General features: G+C 44.4%; 1 protein-coding gene across 1 annotated transcript in view; it reads left to right on the forward strand.

Moving 5' to 3' along the window:
* Nucleotides 1-2,286: 2,286 nt before the first annotated feature.
* The window catches only part of LOC136658700 (NAD(P) transhydrogenase, mitochondrial-like), a 65,054-nt gene continuing 42,480 nt past the window's right edge, over nucleotides 2,287-24,860 (forward strand). The window contains exons 1-7 of the mRNA XM_066635520.1: nucleotides 2,287-2,394; nucleotides 4,758-4,951; nucleotides 14,568-14,797; nucleotides 16,034-16,251; nucleotides 20,117-20,204; nucleotides 22,155-22,243; nucleotides 23,816-24,003. Of these exons, the coding sequence (XP_066491617.1) occupies nucleotides 4,813-4,951; nucleotides 14,568-14,797; nucleotides 16,034-16,251; nucleotides 20,117-20,204; nucleotides 22,155-22,243; nucleotides 23,816-24,003 (952 nt within the window). The 5' untranslated portion in view covers nucleotides 2,287-2,394; nucleotides 4,758-4,812. The remainder of the gene's footprint in view (nucleotides 2,395-4,757; nucleotides 4,952-14,567; nucleotides 14,798-16,033; nucleotides 16,252-20,116; nucleotides 20,205-22,154; nucleotides 22,244-23,815; nucleotides 24,004-24,860) is intronic.

Here is a 24,860-nt window from a genome sequence, read left to right on the forward strand (position 1 = left end):
ATTACCTTTGCAATGTCTGTACTGGCAAAGCAAAGGCTTAGTCAAGGTGCAGTCTGGAAGACAGGCAGGAGTTTGTCACTGATAGCCTAAACCTGGGCTCGGTGCACTGGCTCACTGCCGGCGTGCACTGTTGCAAATGTGCCATAAGGCACATTTGTGGGCCCTACTGCCAGGCGAGTGCCGGTGGTAGCTTTGCGCTGGCTGGCGCCAGGCTACCGCTGGGTGGGCGCCGACCTCAGCCCGGGGCAAGAGGAATCGTTTCCCCTTACCCTGTGGAGAGCCACTGCAGCCCCAATGGGGCTACTCAGATCTGCATCACCAAAATCGGTGGCGCAAATCTGAGCAGCCTGAGGCTGCCCCATTAAGAGACGGAGCCTGGCCCTGCCTCCCACTCCCTGCCCACGCACCCCTGGGACCATCCGCTGCCTGCGCTCCCCCCCGCCCCAGGCTCGGCCGATGCAACTCACCCTTTCCCCATGGCCCACATCGGCGTAGGGAGGCCTGCGCATGTCCATTCACTGGCCTAACCCCACTCTGGCCTAAGTGCCGAAGGCAGGTCCCACCCCCTCCCGGACCCAGTCCACACTTCCCTCACCCTCCCTGCACCCTTCCCCCACTCCAAAACAAACCCATTCCACCAGCTCAACCCCCTCGGCCAGCATAAACTCACCAGGTCTGAACTCACTGGGTCATTAGTTTGGTGAACTCACTGAACTTGCTGGATTTGGCATGGGAGGCCGGTGTGTGTCCTTGCTTCGGCATCCGCAACTCCTGCAGTGGCACAAATATGCTTTATGGCACATTTGCAATACTCAGAAGCTGGAGCAAGGAACTTGTATTGGGTTGACTCCAAGACCGAATTGCACTCTAACTTTTTTTTATACTAAAAAGCTTTTCCTACAGCTTCATGTGCCTGCAAGCTACTAAGGGGTTGTTTATATGGAGATTTGAAACACTGCTACTTTTTAGTTTTTAGCTATATTTTCTTTTTAGACTGTTTTATACATCTTCATTGCCTGTTCAAACATTGAATTATTGTTGCTTGGACTTTTAATGTTGTAATCCACTTTTGGTAATTTTTCAGCAGAAAAGTGGCCAATAAACGTGATAAATAAAAAATAAATTGTAGGAAATATTTTATCTGCTCATTCATCACAGTAAGAAAAAGTCTTGTAAGTGTGTTTCAGATGTTCTTTTGATTTGCAAATGTTGGTTTCAGTCATTTAATATTTAAATGATAATTTGTCTTGTAAAATTCCACCCGCAAAGCACATAAAATAATATTTCTGCCATGAGATTGTACAGTCCTATATGCAGGATGTGACTGTACTAAATGGATTATTCATTTGTCCTTGGCAAAGCCCGTAAGCCCTCTGGCTGAATGTTACAAGACGTAATAAAAATCTGGTGTTTGTCTTTTACCCAATGGGTCACCCTTTCCATTATCTCTGTGACCCAAAGTGCATTTCAACCTCTTTTTCTGGAAAGAACAAAGTAGGTGTTCATGTGCTATAAAGACTTTAGACCTTTAACAGAGCAGACCTCATTTTTGAAAATTGGTATCAGTGACTCTGGTGTCTAGGAAATACTGTTCTTTAAAGGTCAGCGTACTGATGGTTTTTCAAAGTGTGAACACCCAATTGCCTTGCCTGAAGATGCAGTTGACTATTGTGGGAGGATAGACTAGATTTGCCAATGCACTCAGAAACAGATATGCCTCTCGAAGTCTCTATGAGAATCCTTTGCTACCTGGGTGCAAAGGAAACCCAGTGTGGGTTTCTGTGTGGGGAAGTACGAGCAACAGATCTACCCGTGGTTTCCACGTGTGGCTGGATTCCAGGGTGTTACTCATGCTGAGCACTTATTCTGTATTAACAGTGGGCCAAATCAAGCATTATTCTCACACTGGAGCTATGCTGTGGATGGCTCGTGGACCGGACCACAGACCCTTAGCCTATCCTTGCCTCTGTTTCCAAATCCTAGGCCATTCCTACCTGAGGTCTTTTACTGGCTTGACAACTATATGCAACCATTGCACCAAACGTTTGCATACGAGGAGGCTAGTGCACACTGCTGCCGTTTCTCTCGTGACCGGTCCCAGAGAGCCAGTCCTTCATGAAAAGTTACACTCCTCAGGCGTGAAGGAGACTCGGAAATGTGAGGCCTGTGGGCAGCCTTCCAGGCCCTGCTGTTGCTGCGAAGGTCTCCATGCCGTCAGTGCCAAATGGAATGTGCCTTTGGGATCACATGGAGCTTATTTATAGACCGCACAGCCACCCCCCTTTCCTTGCCAGCAAGCTGCTAATGTGAAGGTCACAAAAGAAGCAGTCCCCCTGGACTGCCCTTTTGTGTTTCATGGGGGACAAAGCAAGCTCCTAACGACACCAAGCTCAGGTTAGTCTTTCAGCTTTACTCTGTGTGTCATGCACTTTAGTTGTTATTCCTCTAATCCTGACATTCCTTCTCTTGCATGTGCTGAGAAAGCTGAAGCCCCTTTGGCTCATTTCCCTTCAGAGCCCCCTGGCCTTGGGTCCGGCAAGCAACCTTGGAAAGCAGAGCCAGGGCCAAAATATCCCATTCAAACTTTCCAAGCCCGCTGCGCAATGTCTCTCCTGCATTTGGGAGAAAAAGTGGATCCTGCTGTGAAAGCAAGTTTCCAAACAAGGAGAAGGAAATAGAGAGAGGTTCTCCCTATCTTTAAAGGAGACTTGCTAGGAGAGAGAGTAAGGCATTCTTTGAGTTGGGGCAAATGATTCTAGTGCCCGGGAAGAGCTAACCCCTGGGCTATATAATGTGGGGGTTTGCAGTGAGGTGTCCTTGTATAAAAGAACAGTTCCCTGAACGGAGAGCTGTGCTTGGTCTGTGATCAGTTCCCCAAAGCGTGACATTGGACATATACTTCACCATTTTGAGAATCTCAACCCACAAGTTTCTAGTTCTTATGGCAACAAAGATCCATTTGGAAGAATGCTTGCTGAAACCTCAAATGGGGTGGGGGGGGCACAGAATAGGATTTGCACTGGACAAAGAATGTATGCGTGAAGCTTCTGTTTTGTACGTAACTGTTTGTCCCCATGATTAGCAGGTACAAGCTGAGCGAGGCAACTCTTTTAGGGTCAGGTCACATGTTACCAGAAAAGCATAACATGGCCTGGTGGTTTTATTGATTTTTTTTTTAAATAGCAGAAACAGAGCCAAAAAGCAGTGGGGTGGGGTGGGGAGACCATAGGACATTGCTCCTACCTCGGTTTTTGATCCTGATCACATCCTAAACCTTGTGTACCATTTAAATGACCAAAATAATGCATTTCCAATAATGTGTGATTTGCTTAGGGCCTAATTCTGTGGGCTTCCTGGTCCACCACATCTTGCATGCTCCTGCTCCTGCTTTACGTGCAGGTCTCAGGTCCAACCCTGGCATCTCCAAGCAAGGCAAGGAAAAAACCCTTGCCTAAAGCCTTGGAGAAGACTCCACTACAGACAATTCGGAGCTAGATTGACCTCTGATTTGACTTGGCATAAGGTAGCTGCATCTGTTCACATGACAAGAGGAAGGGGGCGTCACATGGGACATTGCAACAATTTACTTCCATGTTAACCTGAAACAACAGTGAACTCCTTTCAGGTTTATGCAGGGTAACCTGGCATCAGTTTCTCAGATGTGGCTTTGTGCCCAGATTAACTGTTCTTCAGTGAAGTTCAATAACACCTACAAATCAGGCTTGTTCGTCATAACAGCACACGCCTGGCACTTGTCTTGCTTCTAGACAAATCTTAAATGAAGTGAAAAGCCTCCCCCCTCAAAAAAAAGTACAGCAACCACCTGAAAATGCCCTCCCCCCTTCAAATGTCAGTTTGTACAGAATGAATAAGTGCATACTTGCTCCTATGACATCAGGGCATCGCCCTTTGACCTAGCATTAGTTGTAAAACTGTGTTCTTGTGTTGCAAGCTATATTCAAGTTTCTATTAGGGATAATTTCACCCCATCTGCATTGTGGTTTTTTTTGTTTTTTTTAAAACCCATGTAACTACTTGAAAAATCAGACTTTTGTCCAAAGCAGGGAAAACAAAACAAAGCCACAATACTCTGTCTTTGGTATGAGAATGTCTTTGTTTTGCATACTAGGGTTTTCTGCCCTATGAATTTTCACTTTTTGATAGTTTGAAGAAAATTAAATGACAATGCTGACCTTTGGAGTTAAAAAAAACCATGACTGTTTAACTGCAAGCCATGTGCCCAATTTGTAACTTGGAATATGTCTCAAGTCAGGCTTGACGGCATCCTTGAAATGCACCAGTATTCAGTGCCACATTAAGCATCCTTTCAGATAAATTGCAAGTAGAAAAATCCTGGCTTATCTTTTCCAGCTAATTAGAAGAAAGGCCTGGGAGAGCCAGCAAAACCACAGAGATATTGGGGAAAAACTTTGTCACATATCAGGGCTTCTAGATCAGTGGTGTAGCTGGAGGGGGTGCAAAGCACTAAGTTTTGTAGGGAGCCTCACCGTAACATGCAAGCGGCCCCTCCCATCCCCCTTTGGAGCCATTCCAAGTGGGGGGGGAACAAAAAGGTTTTGCTCCCCCCACATGGAATGACTCCAAAGGGGAATGGGAGGGGCCGCTTGTATGTTACGGTGAGGCTCCCTGCAAAACTTAGTGCTTTACACCTCCTCCAGCAACACCACTGTCGTGGCATAACGTGAATTGCAGACATGGACCAGCTTGTTTCTAATAAAGGGTCTTTATATCTTCAGGGCAACTGGACCAACTTCAAGGGCAGAGAGAGAGAGTTTGTAGTCAACGGTGAAGATGGCAGGCTTGGTGCGATGTGCTGGCAAATGTACGTTGCCCTTCCTTCTCCCTACAAATGCTAGGACTTTGCAACCAGCAACCGGACAACAGTCTTTTAAAACCTTCCCTGCTTTATGGAGTGAACAGACTGCAAAAGGTACAGTATGTACTTTGACCTGAAAACACTTTTCTCATACAAGCAATAAACAAAACATGTAACTACATAGTTATGACCCCACAGGCATGCCCCATTAAGACGATAATAAGAATTAAAAAAAAATCACCTTTAAACATTTCTTTATCTGTGCATTTCTTATTACTGTTCTGTTCCAGAACCCCCTGCAGATATCAAAATCTGTGGATACTGGGGTCACCATTTTAATACCTTCAAAACACACAAAAAGCATGAAAATAGAATTTCTTACTGTCAAACTGTGCAGTTTCCAAGAGTCTCAAGGGCTAAAAATAGCACTAATGACCTACTTCTGGGTTGCGCCGATGTCCTTGGCTCCTCCCAGCAGTGCCCCAGAATGCATCTGTTTTGAAGGTATTTAAATGGTGATCCCGGTATCTGCTGGCATCTACAGTGAGTTAAATTTGCGGATGCCAGATCTATGGATACTGAGGTCACAGCTGTGTTTACTTTCTCCTGCTGCTTATTTTTGCTTTGAGAAATTTCATTTAAAGATCTTTAGCTCATTTCATCCTAAACGCTTAGCATAGACTGCAAGAGTTTTAAAAGAAATGTATAAAAAGGATTTCAGATACCTCTAATAAATATAAATTGTATATCACAGTGCTAACCTATTCGTCTTTACTCAGAAATAAGTCCCACTGTGTTCTATAGGACTTAACCCCAGGGATATTTGCATATGACTGTATCCTTAATGTAACATGAGCTACATACTATCTCTAAAGAAGTCTTTGGAAAGAGTGATGGACTAACATCCCATAGGCAAATATCTTAATTTGCTTCCTGCAGAGCCTGGTCCATTTGAAGAAAAATGTCATAGGTGCTCCTGCTGATGACATCATTGTTCCTGCTGTAGGAGATCTCCTGGAGCAGATACCATCTGCTCCTCACCATCTTTAAATGGCATCCTTTATGAACAATAAAGGATTCTGCAACCATACATAGAGAGACAGTATGGCCTTGTGGATAATGGAGGCATGAGCAAAACACCTACCCTAGTCTGTGTTATTTTTTTATGTCCCCAGGGAGGAATTTCTTGTGGAAAGGTTGGCGTGGACCTCTACCCAATCTGGTCTTGCTAAATGGCAAAGACTTAGAAAACATGAAAGGGGTCTCTCTCTCTCTCTCTCTCTCTCTCTCTCTCTCTCTCTCTCTCTCTCTCTCTCTCTCTCTCTCAGCTTTGTTCTTATCTCCCTTAGCGCACAAATTCTACCTTATGCTGGTACAGATCGGCTGAGTTGCCTGTGCTGTATCCAGTGCAAGGTAGGTGTGGGCTGGAGCACAACTCAGAATAAGCGGATTTTATTCCCCTTACCCCATGTCACATGCCAGCCAGCCCTACTTGGATCTGTGCCTGCAACTTCGTGGGTGCAAATCCAAGTGGCCCATGTAACGCTGGTTGGATCAGGGACAGGGGTTAGGATTTGGCTTGCACTGCTGCAGCCAATCCTATCTCCCCCCTCCAGGTTCAATCTGCCTTCTAGGCCAACCCCTGCCCCCAAATGCCCCCTTCTTGCCTCCATTCTGCCCTCCCGCCACCTTCTCCAGCCCCCTATGCCAGTCTAGCACAAACGTACCTTCTCCGGGTGCTGCTAGACCTTGCACTGGCTTAGCCTCAAGTAGCCACAAACATGCTTTATGGCATGTTCGCCACACTTGGAAGCCAGCACAAGGGACTTTCGCTGGCTCGGGGCAAGCTATGATTGCTGTGTTAAAGTTTTCTCACTCTGTTCAATTATTATCTGGGATAATGTACTATATTGCCATAGATACGCTTGTTTGTTTTAGACATGACGGTCTGCATGTTACAGCAAACTTTGGGGCTTTTACCAGCTAATGGTGTAAAAGCTTTTCAGTTTACAGTGATTCAGGACGCAGGGGGCAGCCTCTCTTTCCTTCCCCAGTTCATAGTTGAAAACTATCCCCAATCTAGAGAAGTCTTTTCGATGTGGTCCCCAAACTATATGCTCAAGGAGAACAGAAAATCACAGGTAAGATCAGAATAATTTCCATATTATATTTTTTTAGAAACCTAGATATTCTTATGAGATATGCAACCAAATTCTTCAAATACGTCAATATTATCCCTGATAATTCACTGGAAAGAGCCGGGGCAGAAAAAAATTAAATTCAAGGTATAACATAAATGTGGATGTCCAATATTATTATGCTGTTGCACAAATCGATGGTAAGGTCACATCTGGAGTATTGTATACAGTTCTAGTCTCCACATCTCAGAAAGGACAGTGGAACTGGAAAAGATGCATAAAAGAGTGACCAGAATGATTACTGGGCTGGGGCACCACTGTTATGAGGAAAGGCTATAGCATTTGGGGCTCCTCAGTCTAGAAAAAAGGATTGTGAGGGATGACATGATTGAGACATACAAAATTATGCAGGGAATGGATACAGTGGATAGAGGGATGTTCTTTTCCCTCTCACCCAACACCAGAACCAGGGGAAAGCCACTAAAATTGAGTTTTGGGAGAGTTAGGACTGACAAAAGAAAATATCTCTTTACCCAGCGTGTAATTAATTTGTGGAACTGCTTGCCGCAGGATGTGATGATGGCACCTGGTCTAAATGCATTGAAAAGGATATCGGACAGATTTCTGGAAGAGAAGTGCTTCATAGTTGCATGAGTACATGCAACTGCCTGGTTTTGGAAATAGGCTACCTTAGAATGCCAGATGCAAAGGAGTGGTAACAGGATGCAGGTCTCTTGAATTGAGTGTTTGGCGGGTTAGGACAGACAAAAGAAAATATTTCTTTACTCAGCGTGTGGTCGGTCTGTGGAACTCCTTGCCACAGGATGTGGTGCTGGCGTCTAGCCTAGACGCCTTTAAAAGGGGATTGGACAAGTTTCTGGAGGAAAAATCCATTATGGGATACAAGCCATGATGTGTATGCGCAACCTCCTGATTTTAGAAATGGGTTAAGTCAGAATGCCAGATGTAGGGGAGGGCACCAGGATGAAGTCTCTTGTTATCTGGTGTGCTCCCTGGGGCATTTGGTGGGCCGCTGTGAGATACAGGAAGCTGGACTAGATGGGCCTATGGCCTGATCCAGTGGGGCTGTTCTTATGTTCTTATGTTGTCTTGGGTGCTCTCTAAAGCACCTGGTGGGCCACTGTGAGATACAGGAAGCTGGACTATAAGGGCCTTTGGTCTGATCTAGTGGGGCTCTTCTTATGACTGTCTCTAGTTACTGGACTGAGAACAGCCCAGGTTCTTCAGAAGATAGCCCAGGTTCAAGCACTCATGCAGACTTTTGTAGCGCCCTTTTGTGCCACTGTATGCCAGCTGTAAGAAGATGATCAACTCAGCTCATTTAAAGCTGTATGCATGAATGTGGGCAAAAATGTGCATCTCAGTTATCTAGATTTCAGTAACACTCTCAGGTTAAATGAAAACAATGTTCATGCATGCATGAGATTTAACAGTTCTGTATAGACTTAGTGGGTGTTGTTGATTTGCCATGTAATAATCAGAATAATTTTTGAACTCCACGTTCTCCAAATAGGTTCCTGTTCTAAATTATTGGATGATGCTTCCTTGCTTGTAATTGATCAGCCATTGATCAAAAGCATTTACATGATATAGATAAGCTACAGAAGGGGCAAGGGCATATTCCTTTTGTTGTAAAACTGACCTGCTGGCAAGGAAGAAAGTGAGAAGATTGTGCCTCTGTCAACTGGCTCTGGACATTGCACAGTTTATCGGCCCTGAATTTCATTCAGATGGTATGGCGTGCAATGAAACGTATAGGAGAGACATTGCCAAAGTTGACATCAAAGGAAGAATTCATGAGGTTTATTGTGAAGCTGCATTCTGAGTGTTCTGCTGTCAGTTGAGACACTGACCTCATGCAAAGGGTGTTTTCTAACTTCTGCTTGTACAAAATGAAGAACCTTAGAAGCCCCTTGGAGATAACTGCTCAGCCTCAAGAGAGAGGCAGGGTGTAGAGACAGGATGATGCATTCTCAAGTTTGCAGAAACTGAGAACTTGCTATACCTTGGCCTGCCACCCAGAATAAGAACTGGTATGTTCAGCGTTGTTTTGGATCCTTACAATTTAAAATTTCCTCTGCTCTGCCCAACTCAGAAAACGTTTAAGAGAAGCACTACCTACCCACTAATTATTGGGAAGGCAAACCAGGGTGGGAGGGGGACCAGCAGAGCCCTGTTCTGCCAAATTCAGAGCCCTGCATCAGGCTTCCTGGCCTGACACAGGGCCTCTCAACTCTGCACCAACTAAATAGCTGGTGCAGTCTTGAGTAGCCCCATTGCAGGGCCTGCTCCCTTACGTGGATGTCCCCTTCCCCCAAGGAAAGTCCCCTTTTCCCAAGGAGCCACTGGCAGCTGCCCTCAGGATGCATCAGTCACCATTTTGATGCTGCTGCTCCTCTGTGTGTCAAGCAGCTCAGGATTGGGCTGTCCAGCAGCTCCTCTGTTGCACAGAGCTTATGCCAGGGCTAATGGCTCTTCTCCACCTAAAGCCTGCTATAGAGATTAATGCCTTTTTCCTAGTTCTCTGTTTCTCATCAACAACCAGTGTGCATATCTTGCACCAACTGCTGGAAGCCATTACCTTTCAAGGTCCAATCCTGGGGTGTGCCTGCACACACCCATTCTTCCACACTGTATTTGTGCTGCAAAAGAAAAGATTCTTCCACACTGTGCTGCAAAAGAAAAGATTCTTCCACACTGTATTTGTGCTGCAAAAGAAATCTGTTGACTTTTTAAAAAAAGCAAAATGAAATAATATGATTGATGTAGTGTTTTAGAGTTCCCTTTCTTCATTGTAGGAGGCTTCCAAGGCCCGGTTTAGGTCTACTTGTGCTCCAGAGAGTCGATTGTGTGTGGTCTGAGGGTTGAACGTCAATGAAGGAGGCCCAGTTCCAAAGTCCTGCTCAACTATGTTGAGTGATAGGACCTCTGTGAGAAATTTTATCAGAGGGTGGGTGGCTGGGTGGGTGCAAAGTTTCTTTAGAGCCCCTTTTGGCATACAAAGTTTCTTTTGGTCCCCTTCACTTCTCCCCTGGATCATAATTTCATACAACCATTGGATCACAATTCAATAAAAATTAAAAAATAATTCCTACAAATTATGATACATAGTATAAAACTATGTAGGGTTACACAAAATGTGAATACTAGTCTGCACAGAACATATGCAAACATTTTCTGAGATTCCAGCAAATTTCTGGCTCTACTTCTTTGGCTCCCAGGCCCCCTTTTTTGACCCCAATCACAGGTACAAAGTACCCCCTACACACCCTCTCTCTCATGGGCCCTGGTGAGATAGGAAAATGGAAGATCCCAGGAAATTTCTGTGCTCCTTCCTTCGGCTCCTGGGCCCCCTTTTTACCCTGGGCCCTGGTACCATGGGCCCTGATGAGCGAGGATACAATTAGGATCATGAACAGATTAAACAGCTCCCAATCTTTTTGCTTCCCATTATGGGGACTGCTTTCCATTTTGAAATAAAATGGTCAGGGAAAGGATCATATCACTTGAGCTGTGCATGTATTTGGAACCTTCTCTTTGGGTTTCAACTGCTTCCTTCTACCTCAGTGTAAGTGTTACAGTTGTGCAAGAATAACCATATGGGAATGATGACATATTAAATACTCTAAGTTTGCAAGTTTACGCTTACAAGAACAGTAGTTTGGATCTATTTTAGTGTGTTCCAAAAAAAACGATTGCCCAATGAGATAAAGTAAGCAAAGGAAAAGTCAAATTAAAACATTTAATGACTGAAAAGCAAAGTTTGGAAATATGCACGGGTGGATTTGTCGTTGAGAAATATTGGGCTAATCTACATATAAACTAACTGATTTCAGACATGCAGAAAAGATTACTGCAAATGTCACGGTGACATCCCAGTTATACAGAGAAAGGGAGAAACTATAACATGGAGCTTTCTCCAACATTTCGGAGCCCTGTTCACTGCTGAGGAATAACCATGTCTCAGAAAGGGCAACTGAAATGAAAAATGGGTTGGAGCAGCTTTTCAAAAAAGAAAGGTTTAAGATGCTGGGCTTTTTTTTTAATTTTAGAAAAAAGACCAACTAAGGACAATAGAGCTGAGACACACAACTCACGTGGAAGCCTGCTTTTATGTTTTACTGACATAGACTGCAATCCAATACACTCTTTCCTGGGAGTAAACCACATTGAACACAATACAACTCACTTCTGAATAAATTGTACTTCTGAGTAGACATGCAAAGGATTGCATTGTCACCTAGCTACCTTACAGCCCAATCCTGGGCTTCCTGGTGCCCGCTGGAGCAGTGGCATTAAAGCGGCTATCACTGTATCCAGCAGGCCTTGGGAAGCAGCCAGAGGTTCTCCTCAGGAGAAAGCCCCAAGCCCCACAATGGGGCTTCTCAAGTCTGCACTGGCTATTTTGTTGGTGCAGACTTGAGAGACTCTGTGTCAAGCCTTCTGGCCCGACATGGAATTCAAGATCCAGAGGAGCTCTGCAACTGTTCCAAGTGCCTATGAGGCATGCAGGAGAACGTACCTTGACATCCCTCAAGGAGTGTTACCCGGGGCCCTGTACACCCCAGGCCCCCTTAGCTACACTACTGCTCTGTACCAAACTCTGTCTGTACCTTACACATCCTTTGACACCCCATGTTTCACCTTCTTTTCTCTTTGCACCCCATGGCACTCTATCGTCTCTCTGCACTTTCACAAGTATCTCTGAACCTCTATCTTTAACTCTTCTTTTTTCTTCTCTTTTACTTCCCCTTTCTCTCTTTATTCTCTGTTATTGTTACCTCCCTCCCTCCCTTTCTCCTCCTCTGCAATTTCAGAGGCAACAGCACACAAGGCTTTCACATTTCTAGCAAGCGATGGAGTCTGGGCCTGGCCCAGAATGGTTCAAAGACTTCTTTCTGTTCTTCTTAGTTTTGTATCTTGAGGTCTTTGTACATGAGATTTAAATGAAGAGAACTTCAAGTGGGCTGCAGCCAGCCAGCCAGCCAGTCAATTTCATTCAAAAGCCTTCCCTTCTGCTGCCACTTATCTGAGTTCTTCTCACATACTTAACAGCTCTTTGTGAGGGCTGTCAGCACAGACTTCACCAAGAGAGCTCCTGCTGGGCAATCTTCACAATATGTTGCTTAGAGAAATGGCATTTTGAGAGAAAGCTTTTGATAGAGCAGCATATGCCCAAGCCAAGGTGACCAGATGCAACGGAGGACAGAGTGCCCCTATCCCTTTAACCAGTGCATAGAAGAGGGAATTTGGGCAGGTGCAGCTTTTTAAACCTTTCCATGTGGAGCTGCACCTGCCCAAATTCCCTCTTCTATGCACTGGTTAAAGGGAGAGGGGCTCTCTGTCCTCCATTGCATCTGGTCACCCTGTCCCAAGCTTCTCTGGTCCCTCAGGAAGAAAATCCAAATGGCAGTCCCTATCTAGTTAATTAACGGGGGGGGGGGGGCAATCATCTGGGAAGTTTTCTTGCACAAGCCATGCAGAGATGAATAGGAGTGCTGTCCTGTTCTCTTGCAAAGCATTAGTCTCTTCAGGACTCTTATTTCAAGAGGACCTGCTCTATTTTTTCCATTTATCACCACCTTTCTTCCACCAGGAAACTCAAGGTGGATTACATGGCAGTCATCCATCCAGGCCAGATGTAAACCTGCTTCATTTTAGTCAAGTGACTGTATCATGTGCCCTCAGGCCGTGCCCTGGGACTCAAAGAGTCCCTGGCTTTGAATATTTGATTGGAGAAGGTGGGCCTTTCCATATGTTATGTGGCTGTGAACCCAGGTTTGCAACCAAGAATCAGGCCTTAGTAACTGAAATGTGCAGGAAACAATCTTGGTTATTATTAGTGTACTGCATTGGGGGCTGCATTGGCTGTCCATTCGTTTCCGGGCCCAATTCAAGGTGCTGGTTTTGACCTTTAAAGCCCTATACTGCTCTGGGCCAGGATATCTCAGAGATCGCCTACTTCCATACAATCCGGCTCGTCCTCTTAGGTCATCAGAGAAGGCCTTTTTACAAGTGCCACCGCCTAAGGAGGTACGTGGGGCGGCAGCAAGAAATAGGGCCTTCTCAGTAGTGTCACCAACGTTATGGAACTCCCTTCCCCTTGATTTGAGAATGGCTCCCTCTCTTGAGACTTTTCGGCGAGGCCTGAAGACCTTTTTGTTTAAACAAGCCTTCTGAATTCATGGCCTTTTTAAACATCTTTTCTATATCTTTTAGTATTTTTACAGACCTGATTCCTCTATGATTTGCTGCGTTTTGCTCTTTTTATCTGACTTTTTATCTGACTACTGTTTTTATGGGTATCTGTTAATGTGTTTTAATATGTTTCTATTTGTGGTTAAATTATGTTTTTAATCTGTTTTTAATATGTTGTAAGCCGCCCTGGGTCCCTTCAGGGAGAAGGGCGGGATATAAATAAAGTTTATTGTTATTGTTATTGTTGTTATTGTTATTATTATTATTATTATTATTATTATTATTATTATTATTATTATTATTATTATTATTATTATTATTATTATTGTATGATCAAATTGCCTAAAGAACTACATGAAGGCAGTGATGTAGCTAAGCCGGGGCCATTGCCCGCTCTGCGGCAGAGTGGTGTTTTTCTGCCATTTCTGCTGAGAGGTGAGGCTCCTACCTCTTGCTGCATGAATTGCTGCTAAATGGGCCCTCCCACCCCCTCTAGCTCATGTACATCTCCAAATGGAGCCATTTCTGGGGCCAGGGCTGCGCATGCACGGTGGAAGGGGTGGCTGAACAAGCTTTGGGGTGATGTAATGATGCAGGGGGTGTCATCACATCACCCAGCCCTGGGTTCCTGCCCCTCCAGCAACATAACTACATGAAGGGACATCCATGTCTTTTGGTCTGTATCACAACTGCTTTCTCTTACAGCTAATTATTTGTAGTTAACTCAAGCCAAGGGACTTGACAGGAGAAACCTCTCCTTTAACACTGGTGTCTTATTTTGGGGTTTTCCACCTCAGGAGTTGAGGCTGTTATGCCTTTGCTTGTGGCCTGCCCCACACCTTTTTCAGAGTAAACAGCATGGAGATGTGTTGAAGTGTTATTCCAGCCAAGCCTTTTTATAAACCAAACTTTAATTTGTTATTCTTTTGGCATCTGCCAGTGTGTTCATGTGACTGTGTGGGTTGACTGTGGAAGTGAGTACTATAAAAAAGTTTGACGGCAGAATGTATCATCTTGGCAGTGCTTTGTGTCAGTTAACAAAAAATACACATGCCTTCCCACCTCTTGCATGACCGTGTGGAAGGCAGTCACTGGAATTGTTTTGTGTGTGTGTGTGTGTGTGTACATTAAAAATATGGGGGAACAACTACAGGAAGGAACTGATGGAGGCTTCTATTCAAGGGGTTTCTTAGGCCTTTAAGATTTGTTAACCCTTTTGTGAGTTTCAAACCACTGGCTGCTAAGCATTGCCTCAGAGCCTGGCTTTGGTGCCTCTCACAACACTGTCAGGTGCTTTGAATAGCTGAGATACGCTATATAAAATGCAAAGTGCAATTATTACTGTGACTTCTCTGTGTGTGTGTTTTATTCAGGAAGTCGTTACAAAGATCTAGTTGTTGGCGTTCCCAAGGAAATATACAAAAATGAGAAAAGAGTAGCCCTTTCCCCTGCTGGAGTCCAGGCTTTAGTGAAGCAAGGCTTTAATGTACAAGTGGAACATGGAGCTGGTGAAGAAGCAAAGTTCTCCGATGATCAGTACAAACAGGCTGGAGCAAAAATTGGGGACTTGAAGACTGTGTTTGGATCTGATGTTGTTTTAAAGGCAAGTTTGCAGTTTACAGCTTGAAAAGAGATTCATGTGGAAGTGCTGTGTAGTTGGTCTTAGTCCAACTAAAACTAAGCAAAATTTAGAGAGCAATCACATCTTTTCTGAAGATGCACCTTCATAGAACAGATTGCTTTCATATGCAGTGGGATGTGGATTTATTTGAGGAACTGGGCATTCCTGGTTCAAGCACAGGGTTGAACTAGATGGCCTTGAGAACACCTTCTCATGTATGATTCTAGGTAATAATTGGATGACCTTGGGTCAAACAGAGTTGGCTAGTATATAGAAAAATTGACAAGGCCTTCATATTTAACACTGGCTAAACAGTGTTTGGAATATGCTCTACATGGTTAATTGAACATGAACATGGTTAAGAGCCCAATTCTAAGCTCCATAGTGCTGGTAGTACGACAGTACCGCTGGCACTAGGTGTTACAAATATGTTGTAAAGCATATTTATTGCACCCGGAGAGAAAGGAGCATTGGTACTGGGCCAGTGGGAAGTGGCCGCAGGCAGTAAGTGACACCACCAGGTGACAGTGCAGCTTTTCGGGGTGAGGGGAGGGTGGAGGGAAGGTGGAGGGACAGCAAAACTGGGCAGGGGAGAGGAAGATTGGGGCCTCCTTGTTTCTGCACCCGCTCAAAAGTGGGTGCAGATCCGAGGAGACTCATTGGTGCCACAGCAGCATTACCTGGTATAAGGGAGCAGACACTCCCTTAATCTGAGGAGACTCCCAACATTAGGCCAGCACCCACTGGATACAGAGGTTGCCATTTTGGATTTAGAATTGGCCTGTCTGTGAAGTTCAGAAAAGATAGGGAAGGGATAAGCATTGTTTGGAACTATATATAGAATTGGAATGTATTGAGTTTTGCAGTACTTATTTTCAGCAAAATTTAGTAATAATGGATGACTTAGAAAGGGAAGAGCATCTGCTTTGCATTCAGAAAGTCCCAGTTTCAATCTTGAGGTAGGGCAGAGAAAAATTCCTTTTTGAAATTCTGGAGAGCCACTGCTAATTAATGCTGTCAGTACTGACATCAATGAACCAATGGGCTGACTCATTATAAGGCAGCTTCCTATGTTGTTGAAAATATAATGATTTTGATGTTAGCATAATTGCAAAAAAGTTAATTGTGATTATGCTATGAGGATGAATGGAATTTATCAAATGCAAATATTTTTACTAATAAATAAAGCAATAAAATGCAACATTTCTTTTCTCTAAGGTCAGAGCTCCAATCTTTAATGAAATATTGGGAGTGCACGAGACAGCTTTGCTCAAGGAGAAGGCAACATTGGTCAGTTTCATTTATCCAGCCCAGAATCCAGATCTCCTGGACAAGCTCGCTCAACGCAAAGCCACCGTCTTGGCAATGGACCAAGTCCCTCGCGTCACTATTGCACAGGGATATGATGCCTTAAGCTCAATGGCCAACATTGCAGGGTTAGAATTTACAGTATTATCACTATACTAATGCTTTATAGTTGTAGGACTGACAGTGCAATCCTATACATGTCTTCTCAGAACTAAGTCCCATTACTTTCAATGGGGCTTACTCCCAGAAAAGCGTGGATAAGATTGCAGCCTCAGTTTTCTGTATATTCTTGTTTTAATGTGCCATTTCTTACTATCTTGTGTGTTCAGTTTCTTCCCATTTTTCAACAGCGGAGAACTAAAGAGATTCCATTCTGGTTATTAGTTAAGTACAAGCCCCTCTTTTTTTTTTTTTTTAAAGCAATTCCTTGTACTTTAGAGGTGAAATGACTGATTTCTTAATCCTGAAGTATTTTAATGTGTGTGTATGTGTGTGAAATATGAGTTTGTTCATTCATGCTTTCTGCAAGATAAGATAGCTGGGGTGCCTAGGTGGGCAAAGATAACATTTACAAAACTGTTGTGCCATACTTGTGTCCTATAATGTCAAACTCAGTTCCACAGTTCATGTGGAATGCTTGAAGGGCTGTCATATGGAAGAAGGAACACATTTTTTCTCAACTGCCTCTGATAGTAGAACTAGTTCAATGGGTATAAACTGCAAGAGAAGAGATTCTGGCTGGATATCAGAAAGAAATTGTTGACAGTAAGGGTGGTTTGGCAGTTGAACAGGGGTTGGACTAGATGACCTGGTGGGATCCTTCCAACACATATAGAGGCGTAAAGATTGGCATGTTAAACTCGCACCTGAACTATAGACAGATAGAATCATGGGGTCTATAGTTCATGGGGTCTATAGTGTGAGTTTAACATGCCAGTTTTTATTATTTTTCCATGACGCTCTTTCATGCAGACAAAACTAAAATGCAAGTAAACAAAACTTTTTCAAAAATGATACATGAATTGATTCTGTGCAAGAATATCACTTACCCACTCTGTCTTTTGGAAGGTGTTATAGTCTTGGGACTGTCTAAGGGCACAATCCTAACCCCTTATGTCGGTGCTTTCCAGCACTGACATAAGGGCAATTCAGCTCTGAGGTAAGAGAACAAACATTCCCTTACTTTGAGGAGGCCTCCGTGCGTGACACCCAGTTGCAGGATGCAGCACATGTCCCATTGGCACTGCTATGCCAGTGCTGGAAAGCACTGACATAAAGGGTTAGGATTGCGCCCTAAGTCTCTCTTCATTGGACATGTATGTTGTGATCTCATCTGGGTGGATAATAAAAGTAAGATATCAGATGCCATTACTAAGGAAGCAAGTGAGTGTTTTGGAAAATGGACTTGTTTAATGAACTACTGAAACAAATTTGAAAAACAGTGTTGTCAGAGTTAAATCTCAGCTTGAGGGATGTGTAGCAACACTGCACCAGGAGAGATTTCACCTGATTTAACATTTCCCAGGCACACAACTCTCAAAAGATGCAACAGTATCCATTGAATCCAGAGTTGGCAAGCCCGGCTTGGTGTCTTGACCGAACTAATTCTGATTGAGATGAAGTGGTTTTAATTCAAAATCATTTCAAGATGCAGCCTGTGTACATAAGTGGTATAGTGTTTTAAAACCAGTTTGTTGGGTTTTTCAGGGGGGGAAAAATCACAACAACTTTGAAATCAGTTCCAAATGTGAATTGATTCAAAATGTGTTTACTCCTGAATGGCCAGGACTAGCCCCAAAGAGTTCGGCTCATGGAAGTCAGTCTTCTTCAAATCAATAGGATTTACTTCTGAGTAACCATGGTTAAGGATGAACCTGTAGTGAGTCAGAGATACCTTGGATGTGAGAAGAAGGATCTGATCTGGGGATTATTTAAATTTACAAGACTGTATGAGAATATATTGTTTGCGCATAGATTCTGGAGTACCACCTGCCACTAAAGAGATAGCAGTGGAACATGATTTTTTTTTTTGAAAGAAAGTCCACCCCTGCTCTTGCTAACTTACTATGCAGCTTACCAACTTACTTGCCAACTTACTATTACTATTGCCAATCAAATTCAGCTTTCCAGCACTGATGCAGCCATGCCAATGGGGCATACACTGCATCTTGCAGTGGTGGAAGCAGTCATGGAGGCTTTCTCAAGGTAAGGGAATGTTGTTCCTGTACCTTGGGGTTGTAGTGCTGCTTCATTGGTGCTGGAAAGTTGGATCAGATTGTGCCCAAAGTCCCTGAAATTTTGCCATCCCCTAATACTGATCCAATTTCTCCCCCAGAATTCATCCATCTGAACTTGTAGCTTCCTAACCACCCTCCCATGTTCTGTACTGATGCTGCTGTAGTGCAGCTGAGCTCAGACTTGTAGAGCCTGCTACATGCCACAGTGGTGCAAGATGCTCGGGCCCACTTTCTATTCAAGGAACTTTAGCAGCTCTCATTTTGGCTTGGTGGCACCACATATGACCATCTGGGAGCTGATATGCGCAGTGATTTTAACATGCTACCATATGCTGAGATGGTTGCCTATGGGCCCACCTTCAGCTGTGTCATCTTACAGGCAGAGGGAATGCAGACATGGATGTAATTATTCCTCATATTTACTACTGAGGGGGATCCCCTCGCTAATCAATGATCCTGTAAACCCTGCAAGAAGTGAAAAATAAGGCAAACATTGCACTGACCTTCAAAAGAACATTTATGTTAGGAACATTTGGTTGGGCAACATCCATGGATGTGGATTTCCATAATGTGCTTTCAAAATTCATCCTTTCCCACATGCTGCCAATGGTTGCTCGTTATTTTTATTTTGTAAAGAATGTAAACTTCTTGTTCTGTTTTTGAAGTACTGAAATGAGCCTGTTAAAACTTCAAATGTTTGGAAGCCATGCTGGGCCAATCAGTCTTAAATACTGGATATTCCTTTATTTCTCTCCTCTCCCCCGACTTCTTAAAAAAGACATTTTCACTGTTTCTCCTCTCCTCCTGTATAGTCACCTCAGTAAATGACCTTGAGCACCACTGAGGATAGGTGGGATACAAATCTCTTCAATACAGGTGTGCGTAACTTAACAACAGGGATATGTTTCCCAATCCCTGTTGTTATGCGATCAGGTTGTTAAGTGAACATCCAGCCCAATCTAGTGCCAGGCACTCGCTAGACACTGAGAGACACTTGCTGGCTGTGCAGTTTACTGAAGGCAAATTGCTTCTTCTTTACATTAAGAGCCTTTTTTGTGTGCAAACAGACGCCCTGCTGCAGGCTATAGGAGACCTGGCAGCCTCATTAAGAGCCCTTTTGGTGTGCTTTGAATGTCAAGTGATGCATATCTGCACATGCTTAGAGGAACACTGATAGAAAGCTGCCTCTACTGAGTCAGGTCATTGGTTCATCTGTCTCAGTATGGCTTATAGTGACTGTAAGCCTCATTGGGCGTTTGCTTCAGCATGGGAAAGGCAGGATCTAAATTTCTCCAATAAATAAAATAAATGAGTGCGAATAGAATATGACCAGCATTTATTGGTTTGAGCAGTGATGACCAGAACGACAGCATCAGGGTGCTGAGAGTCTGGAGGGCATGGAAGGCTTTCACCTTAAAATGACCCCCCTTCCCAGCCAAAGTAAAAAGGCCATTAATTTCATTCTCCACCTTCTGCCACACCCTTGGTATGCATGCTCCCCTTCCCCCCCATATTCTATTAGGCACTTGAAAGCATATTGCAAATACTGTTATAAATTGTTATGACAGCAAATGTATTTTTTCACTTAGACAATTTATTTGCTGGAGATGCTCTATAGCAGTTGTTTGTTTTCTTGGGTTGCCTATTAATTTTCCCTTTGATTACTTTTTTTTTTTTTTTTTACTGTTTAAGTTCGTTGCCATTTATTTGCAGTGCTTAATGATGAGCCAATATGTCCTTTTGGCATTTCCTCTAGATACAAGGCTGTTGTCCTGGCGGCCAATCATTTTGGAAGATTTTTTACTGGCCAAATAACTGCAGCTGGAAAGGTTCCTCCAGCAAAGGTATGTAACTCTCATAGCATGGCTTTCTCTATAGTCAAAAGTTTGTACTTTGGTTTTCTCTTTTTTATTAAAGTGAAGGCAAAACATAACATTTTCAAAATCTATGGTCAAGAAGAATGAAAGCGAGTACATGAAACAGTACAATATGAAACCCCTGTATCTATTTACATCTTTATTGTACTGAAGTTTCCAAAGATTACCAAACAGTAACCAGCATTTTTCTGAACTCATTTTCTTCTCCCTTCTTATAGTATATTTTTACAATTTCTCTTTGGTGTTTTGTTAATTTCCCGAGTCAGTTTGTTTCTACTGAATGTATAAGATTTGTTTCTACTAAATGTCATTTGGATGCAACTTTTTGGTGCTCTTAATAATTTCAGGATTAAGCGAGCAATCCAAATCACTCTTTCGGCCGGTGCAAGTCCCTTGTGCCTGCCGAAGAGTGTTGTGAAAGTGCTGTAAAGCTGGCACAGGGATTGGGGAAGTGTGGGGAGGGCAGGGAGGGGGAGGCATTTCAGGGTGGGGGAGGGTGGTGGTGGGCGTTGCCTGGGATGGGTGGGAAGTGGGAGGCAGGGATAGGATCCAGCACTTGTATCAGATCTTAACCCCATTCTTGGACAACCCAGGGCAGTCTCAGACTGCTTGGATTTGCACCACCAATATAAGTGACACATTGGGGCTGCTGTGGCTCTCCCTGGAGTGAAGGAAAAAGTTTCCCCTTGCCTTTGGCCAAACTGGGCAGGCCAATCTTGAGCTTCCAGGCGTGCAGGGCTGCCATGGTATCCAAAGTGCAACCAGGCAGCTGCTGGTGGCTCCTTGGGAGAAGGGGAATTTCATTCCCACTCCCGGGTAAAGGAAGCAGTTCCACAATGCGGCTACTTGATTCTACAGCAGCTCTGGAGCTGCCGTAGGATTGAAGACCGCATGGTCTGACACAGGGCTTAGGATCCAATGGAACCAAGCTCCACCAATCCCTCCCTCCTTCTGCCCTGCTCCTTCCTCCTGCCACGCCTCCTCCCTGCTCTCCACCTGCCTTGCCCCACCTCCTTCACCCTCCACCCAGCCTCCCCCCACATCCTCACTCACCCCTCTACTGTCAGGCGGTCTGGGCAACTGCCAGGTGGCAGAACTGCAGGCCCAGCACCAGAGCTGGCCCAGCGTGGGCTCGTGCTGGGCTAGCTCTGATGCTGGGCCTGCAGTAAGGGCTCGCAAACGTGCCTTACAGCGCGTTTGCAACAGTGCACACTGGCAGTGAGCTGGCACACACATGTCTGGATTGGGCCCTCAGACAGTCCAAAACCTGTGCTGGATAAGGTGCAGGCCCACTGGCCTGCCTGATCCAGTGCAAGTTAGATTTGGGCTGCCCAAAACTTGATGTTGCCTCATTTTCGGTATATTGCAGCAAAATATCTGTGAGGCATTGGAGATGCTCTGTCCCAGCAGGCCTCAAACCCCTGCCTGTGGGCTGGATCTGGTGCCTGCAGAAAACCTTCCCCATTGTGAACAGAGCTTACCATCCCATGCTGCCCCATCTTATCTTGCTTATCTTCTCACAAAGTTGCTTCAGGCAGCCGCTTCCTCTGCCTGTTGTCCCAGTGGGTTTTGTGCCTGGATTTCTGGTTGGAAGCAGCTGCCCAAAGCAACTCTGTGAGAAGATTGTCTGGCAGGATAAGACACGGTGGCATGGAACAGTAAGCTTCTTCATAGGGAAGGCCCTTTGTTTACACAGCAATCTATGGTTTGGAGACCGCTGTTCTAGCCCACCATTCTCCTCTTCTCCACACTTCCTTTTCCATTCTGTTCCTCTTTTCCAATCCATTGGGTGTAAGAGTGACAGAAGCAAGTGGACCAAGGCAGGCACTTGCCACCATTCTACCACCTGAGGCAACCATCTCAGTTGGCCTCATGAATGGCTGGTTCTGTATGAATTCTTCTTCTTCTTCTTTCTAGATGCTAATCATTGGTGGTGGTGTAGCTGGCTTGGCTGCAGCTGGAGCAGCTAAATCTATGGGTGCCATTGTCCGGGGATTTGATACCAGGTATAGTAACTCTGTTTGTGACTTAGACATAGCCCTTAACTGAAGCAGCTAACAGCATACTAGTGTACTACTTGGTCCTGAAACCTGTTTAAAGCTAAAGAGGTAACTGACTGTTCTTTGTTGACACGTTGCACTTGTTTCACTCCATAGAGTTCATTCATTTTCTCCACTAACCACCAGTACAAGTGCCAAAAATTGCACGGGGAGCAGGGGATTGTGGCTATGGCATAGGACAATGGTTCTCAAACTTTTTAGAGGCCCTAGAGGCTGCTGCCTGATTTATAAATGCCAAGAGGTGTAGCTATAATGGTGATTGGGCAGCAATGCTCCTCCCCCCCAAATAGTAGCTTGTTTAACCCTTGATGCACATAGCCTAATCTGCCCTGTCAGTTATGTGAACCACCAAAAACTAATGGACCCACTAGTGGGTGCCAGACCCACAGTTTGAGAATTGCTGGCATAGGGTAATAATTGTACTCATCCTTGTCTCTCTTGGGATGTCCTCTTCCCTAACATAGTAGATTAAAAGCAAAACCACATCAAAGCATGAGGCCCCTTTGCCATATTATCTGTCTTCACCTGCATTAACCAGGGGTTGTATATACCACTGGTGGTACCCATAACCATACCATACCCATACCATACCACTGATTGAGAAACACTATGCTAGGGTGTAGATGGCACAGTTATCCAGCAGTTCTTGATATTGTAACCAGGGACCAGAGTGACCTTCCCTTTGCTTCTGCCGCTGCAGGACAACTAACACTGGAAGCAGAGAATTCTTTCTCAAGCTCCTTGCAATTGCTTGTTTTTCAGTTGATAGCTGGTGTAAGGCTGGTCTTCTCCTTGCCATGATATTCCCCTTGGGAGGGCAGAAGTAGCTGCATCTTCCTAGCAGCCCTTGGGCCTATTTGGTGGTAGAGGCCAGAAGTGTCCTTCCCCCTTGCTTTCTCACTCAACATGTCTTATGCCCTGTTATGGCACTGCTTCTCTCATTTTGGAAGTGCTGTAAGTTGTGGTGACACATTAGCCAAAGAGGTTGCTTGCCTCTTATCTATACATCCGGGAACAGTATGGACTTCTGTGAAGCCATTTCAGAGTCCCATGGGGATTTGCTTCCTGGAAGCTGTTTTTTTTGTGAGCAGATGTTCTGAGTCTTTCTAAGCTGCATAACCGTCAGAAATTAATGCAGGTGACTTGCCTCCTTGCTGTATCCCTGAGTCTGGAAAAGCTTTACCTTTTGATTTCTGACTGTTTTACCATATGAGGCGCAGAGAAAGGTTTGCAATCTATGTTTCAGACATTGTTGCCATTTCATTATTGTCTTTTAATTGATTGTTGTTGGCCACCGGTCTCCACTTTGTGGAAAAGAGAGAATGCAGTACAGGTATTTTAATAGACAGGTAACAGCCCAATCCTATCCACACTTTCCTGGGAGTAAGCCCCATTGACTGCAGTGGAACTTACTTCTGAGTAGACATGCATAGGATTGGGCTGTAAATCAGTATCACCAGCATGACTATCTATTGCTCAGTAAAATGATACCTGCCATTCTGTCAATGTTGCTTTCAGGCCACCAGCTTTGGAGCAGTTTAAATCTCTTGGAGCAGAACCTCTGGAAATCAAGATTGCTGAATCAGGAGAAGGTGTCGGTGGTTATGCAAAAGAGATGTCCAAGGAGTTCCTTGATGCAGAAATGGAGCTATTTGCTAAACAGTGTAAAGAGGTGGATATTATTATTAGCACTGCCCTTATTCCAGGTACTGTACAACCTCGTAATGACTACTGCCATTATGTTCCTAGTCAGGGGCCCACAAATCTGGTTGCCAGGGTGCTCATGGTGCCTATCCCTGGCATGGATGCCCCACAGAAAGATCCCCTCCCTTCCTCTGACTTCTCCATGAACCGTAGGGAGCTTTGGGATGTATTTCACTGTGCTAGATAGGAGAAATGACTTCTTCTCTACCACAAATCATGCGTGAAGAATTGAGCAAATGAGAGATTTCATTTTCTCATTTTGCACTGAGCTTTGGAGAAGCAGAAACATCAAGAGGGACTTATACTGCCCTTACTTTTTTCCAAAGTCCAGCATGAAGCGAGACAAGATATGCTGTGTACTCCATAAAAATTATGCATAGTGATGAATTTCAACACGAGGCACAGACTAATATTCTTCCAGTGTGCTAGACTCAAGAACGGAACTTCATCATCAGAAATATCACATAGTACAGTTCTTTCTGGACAGTTTCAATTCAGACTACAAGCAAAAAGCACATGACTGAATGCTCTGTATCAAAAATTCTCTGACCTAGCAAGTCAGGGAGCTAGTTTCTGGTTTATGGAACCGTGGCTATTAAAGGTCCAGCAGGCAGTGGCGTAGCTAAGGGAGTGCAGGGGGTAGCAGTCACACCGGGCAACAAGCTTTAGTGGGGCAACAAGCTGAGCTTGACACTAGTGGCCAAAATTGTGAAAATTTTGGTACGTACGAATAATACCATCATGTTATATATCATTGGAAAGGTAATTTAATGCAGAATGCAATGAAACAAACCACATTAGAATATCTGTTTTCTGTCAAAAGTTATGGCCCGTTAACCAGAAAATGAAAACAACTGCC

The sequence above is a fragment of the Tiliqua scincoides genome, chromosome 8 (genome assembly GCF_035046505.1).
Source record: "Tiliqua scincoides isolate rTilSci1 chromosome 8, rTilSci1.hap2, whole genome shotgun sequence".
Taxonomy (NCBI): Eukaryota; Metazoa; Chordata; class Lepidosauria; order Squamata; family Scincidae; genus Tiliqua; species Tiliqua scincoides.